Below are 3836 nucleotides of genomic sequence, written 5' to 3'. Positions count from 1 at the left end.
TTAAGTCAGCCGCATATCTTGAGCTATAGCAGCATCATAAGGCTGTACAATTTCTGCTGGAAGTTGAACAAGTGCATTTTCACTATTCTGTAACTGTCCATTTCCTAGTGCCAGCAAAAAGGCTGCATAAGTCGGATCTTGTCTAGCTCAAATATTTTCTGTTAATCTAAACTTAACTAACAGTGGCCACAGAGCAGAACTAACCAAGCTAGCAGCAACTACTTCGCGTTATGTTATCCGTGGGACAACCGGAAGAACTTGCTTGAAATCTCCTCCAAAGATGACAATTTTTCCTCCAAATAATAAGTCAGGACTACAGATATCTCTGAGCAACACATCAAATGATTCAACATTTTCTTTTTTTGCCATTGAAGCCTCATCCCAAATGATGAGTGTTGTTTCTCTTAGTAGTGCAGCTAGACTACCTTGTTTAGGTACATTAAAGGCAAGTGACTCAAGAGGACCTAGTGGAATTTTAAACTGTGAGTGTGTAGTTCTTCTAGAGGGAATATTAGCTGCAGCTATACCAAATTTTGCTATTGGCAAAACAATCTTATTCATGAGCCTTATTTCTGCATATAAAGCATTATATAAAAAGGTCTTTCTTGTTCCACAAGGACCATCTATAAAGAATGCTCCAGGTTTTTGCTTTGTAACATGATCCATTATGACGTTAAATGCCTTTCGTTGAGCCTGATTCAATTGACTCTTGCATTCTAGACACTGGTCTGGTATTGGAGCATTCAATGCATCTTCTATATCCTTTGTTCTCCATATTTCATCATCATCAGGTTGAATTAAATGGTCTAATCCATATGCAGCAAGAGAGCTCCCTATTAATTCCAAAACCATTCAACTGATTTGACAGTGAGATGCTTCACAATCTGTGGATCAGAAGCATACATGTGTCTAAAATCTTCAGACAAAAAGCTATAGTATTTCATCCAAAGAGAGACAAGGTTGGTGGGCTGGCAAAAGATAAGTACAGTAGTAAAGAGTTTGCGAATCGCAACTAGCATCTGAACTCCACAGCCTTATTTCAAACATAAATCAACCGAATCATCTTCTTCTAATAGCCTTAGTTTAAGTGCAGCTTGCTGAAAGGTGTCACATAAATGACCATTAACTGTTCGCAGATCTTCAAATGACTTCGGACCTCTAACATTGTGCAACAATAATCTAAGATAGTATATTTCTCCTTCTGAAGGTCCAATAAATGCAAATCTACCAGTGCCTATTTTCTTATTTTGTCTTTTATACCGATGTTTGGCAAATGCATCCCAGCGATAGTGCTCCAAAAACTCGTTGTACAACCAACCTGTCCTACATTTCATACGAAAGAACTCTGTAAGACTGGTTCTAGAATGCTTGTCATCTGAAACCACTTATGTAAGCTATGAGGCCTAAGCTGTATAATCTGTGAATTGGGTAAATGTACAATAAGAGGCAAAACTGGTGGATGCATTTCGTATAAATCAAAACCAAAAAGGCGCCAAGCAGCTTCATAGGGAGAAACCCATCGACCTGACTGATACTGTTGTATTTCATCCTGGACAGGCATAGCATCTTTAAACTGCACAACATTGAAAGATATTTTGTCATGAACCTTATAAAAATATTTGTGTAGTTACTTGACCGCCTCTATAGTAGAGCATACTTCAACATTTAAGTGACAATCGAAATATGATGAAAGATATGGATTATATAGGATCACCCATTTATTATCCATGATTGTTTTTCGAATTGTAATAGTTTCCCCTGTGTCTCTTCTTTTATACAATGGATATCCATCACTGATATTTCTTGTTTCATCACAGAACTGCTTTGGATAACCATATTTACAACGACCATGACTTTCCTTGTGCTTCATGCAAGGACACTCTGGATCCAAATGACCACATGGACCATGCATCATGTGCTTTAGTATAACTTTCCTAAGATGACTTTTGTCAGCAGATGGTATTTCAGCACATACAAATTTATCAAAATTAGCAAGGCATTTGATTTTATAGTCTTGCTTTAGAATGATTAGAAAATGAGCATAAGGTAAGCCTCTCTTTTGAAATTCAATCACATAGATCATTGCTTCTACCTCCCAAACACCTTTTTCTTTTTAATCAAGTGCTTTAAAGCAAGAACTTTTGCTCTAAAGATCCTTGCAACTAAATCTGGCTTGTCCTGTGCTTTTTCTCCAACAGCAAGCTCTTGTTTAATTTCAGGCCAATTAGCATTGCAGGTCATTGTAATGAAAAAGTCAAGTTTACCAAACCGCTTAACTAAAGACATTGCATTTAAGTATCTCTTTTTAAGATCTCGAGGATCACCAATGAATGTTGGAGGCAATATGACTTTACGCCCCACATTTGCTACACAGTTTTTGCCACAATCAATAGTATCAAGGATTCCTTGATAGAAATCTGCTCTTATAGTCTGCTAATTTCTACGAAATAAATCTAGCCGTGTATTCTCCACCTTGACATACATGTCCACTATGTACTTCTAAAAGCATCTACCTCCTCTTAGCAACATGTTATTTGGTCTGCATTGAAGCTTGTATGCATTGTATTCCCTTGCTAAAATGTTCCTATCTGTTTTTGATGAGCCTCCACTTGCACCTACAAATGCACAGTTTTTTTTTTTCAATTTTAAAGAACATCAAAAATAGCTCACAATATAGTAATGAAAAATCTCATGTTCAAGTATAACCAACCATATAATACTACCCTTTTTTCAGTAATAATTTTTTTGCTTTTGTTCTAACTATACATCATCTATATATATGGCCTCTCTAAATGGTAAAAGGTATAGAATGTACATACGTCTCGCTTCCTCCTCCAGCAGCTCTTTAGTAGTATGAACACTGCATGAAGAAATAGGATCAGTTTGTGATTGCAGCTATTGTCTTCCACCATGAGACATCTTTTTTAAACCTTGAGTCCACCCACAATCACCATATGGAAAAAGTAGTGGATACTGTAAAGGATCATAGCAGTCATAATAATGCATGATTCTATGACACGAACCTTTTTTAGGTAAATCATTATGACGTGAATCATCTTGAGATGAATCATTTTCAGATGAATCATCTTGAGATGTATCATGCTGAGATGTATCCTTTTTTGCTGTCACCAGAATATGGGGACTTTCTGACTCACTAGAAGATGTATTTTCTGGCCATATGACAGCAACCTCATCAGTGGAGGGAGCATTGTAAACACGCTGATCTGGCACAGTTGTCTTGTTTATCAAAATCTGTGTAGACTCGGTCACTTGGATCTCTCTCAGTGAACGAAAGAACCTGGCATAAGGATTTACCTTACTAACTTCCATGAGAATAGCCAACACATCTTCCCTTAGTTTTAGAAAACAGCCTAGCCTTTTTTTAGTCTCAAGTTCTCTATCATAGAAATAGAGCTGCATGTATTTAGGCCCTTCCTTTTCAGGAAGTAAATAGGGAATATAATGGTAGAGCTGACCATGTAACTTAAAAACATAAATCCCTTTTTTAGTTTTAGCATCAAATTTTCCACCCAATGATGTAAATGCGAACATTTTGTTATACAAGCATATGTATTGCTTGAAATGCTTAGCATCTTCTTCCATAGAAGTGAGCAGTCTCACAAGCTATGCAAGGCAGTCGTTTGTTGCAATCTTAACTTCACCATCAGCACAGCAGAAGTGGAGTGTTTCAAAAGCAAATTTGTGTGCCCCACACTTGGAACGCTCAGTAGGAGAAGGAAGTTGGTAGGGTTCTGTAGGTAATATCTTACCAATTGCTACATCAGGGATCCCTGCTCACCAAAACATGTTTGCAAAACATTCAAACATATATATCT

The 3836-nt window shown here is 37.1% G+C and overlaps 2 protein-coding genes across 2 annotated transcripts; both read right to left on the bottom strand.

The window, feature by feature from the left end:
- LOC145592249 (uncharacterized) lies at positions 1–2083 on the bottom strand. The gene is made up of 5 exons (XM_081648702.1): positions 1658–2083; positions 1383–1573; positions 1046–1323; positions 263–833; positions 1–142 (listed from the first exon to the last, which is right to left on the bottom strand). The coding sequence occupies exons 1-5, from the start codon at positions 2081–2083 to the stop codon at positions 1–3; spliced, it is 1608 nt and encodes a 535-aa protein (XP_081504828.1).
- A 5-nt stretch (positions 2084–2088) lies between these two features.
- LOC145592248 (uncharacterized) lies at positions 2089–3603 on the bottom strand. The gene is made up of 3 exons (XM_081648701.1): positions 3024–3603; positions 2514–2615; positions 2089–2366 (listed from the first exon to the last, which is right to left on the bottom strand). The coding sequence occupies exons 1-3, from the start codon at positions 3601–3603 to the stop codon at positions 2089–2091; spliced, it is 960 nt and encodes a 319-aa protein (XP_081504827.1).
- Positions 3604–3836: the final 233 nt, after the last annotated feature.

Source organism: Chenopodium album, chromosome 18, assembly GCF_948465745.1.
Source record: "Chenopodium album chromosome 18, dcCheAlbu1.1, whole genome shotgun sequence".
Taxonomy (NCBI): Eukaryota; Viridiplantae; Streptophyta; class Magnoliopsida; order Caryophyllales; family Amaranthaceae; genus Chenopodium; species Chenopodium album.
Note: the sequence above shows the minus strand (reverse complement) of the source record. Positions and strands in the feature narration are given on the sequence as shown.

Bases quoted from the DNA above. Each gene is read 5' to 3' on its own strand.
- LOC145592248 (XM_081648701.1), bottom strand. From the start codon at position 3,603: ATGGAAGAAGATGCTAAGCATTTCAAGCAATACATATGCTTGTATAAC. The intron at 2,616-3,023 runs GTTCGTGTCATA...GTGCATTTGTAG, and splicing joins TAATGATTTACCTAAAAAAG to GTGCAAGTGGAGGCTCATCA. The intron at 2,367-2,513 runs GTAGATGCTTTT...AAAACTGTGTAG, and splicing joins TAACATGTTGCTAAGAGGAG to CAAATGTGGGGCGTAAAGTC.
- LOC145592249 (XM_081648702.1), bottom strand. From the start codon at position 2,083: ATGATCTATGTGATTGAATTTCAAAAGAGAGGCTTACCTTATGCTCAT. The intron at 1,574-1,657 runs GTATGCTCTACT...AATGTTGTGCAG, and splicing joins ATTGTCACTTAAATGTTGAA to TTTAAAGATGCTATGCCTGT. The intron at 143-262 runs GCAAGTTCTTCC...TATTTGAGCTAG, and splicing joins ATCTTTGGAGGAGATTTCAA to ACAAGATCCGACTTATGCAG.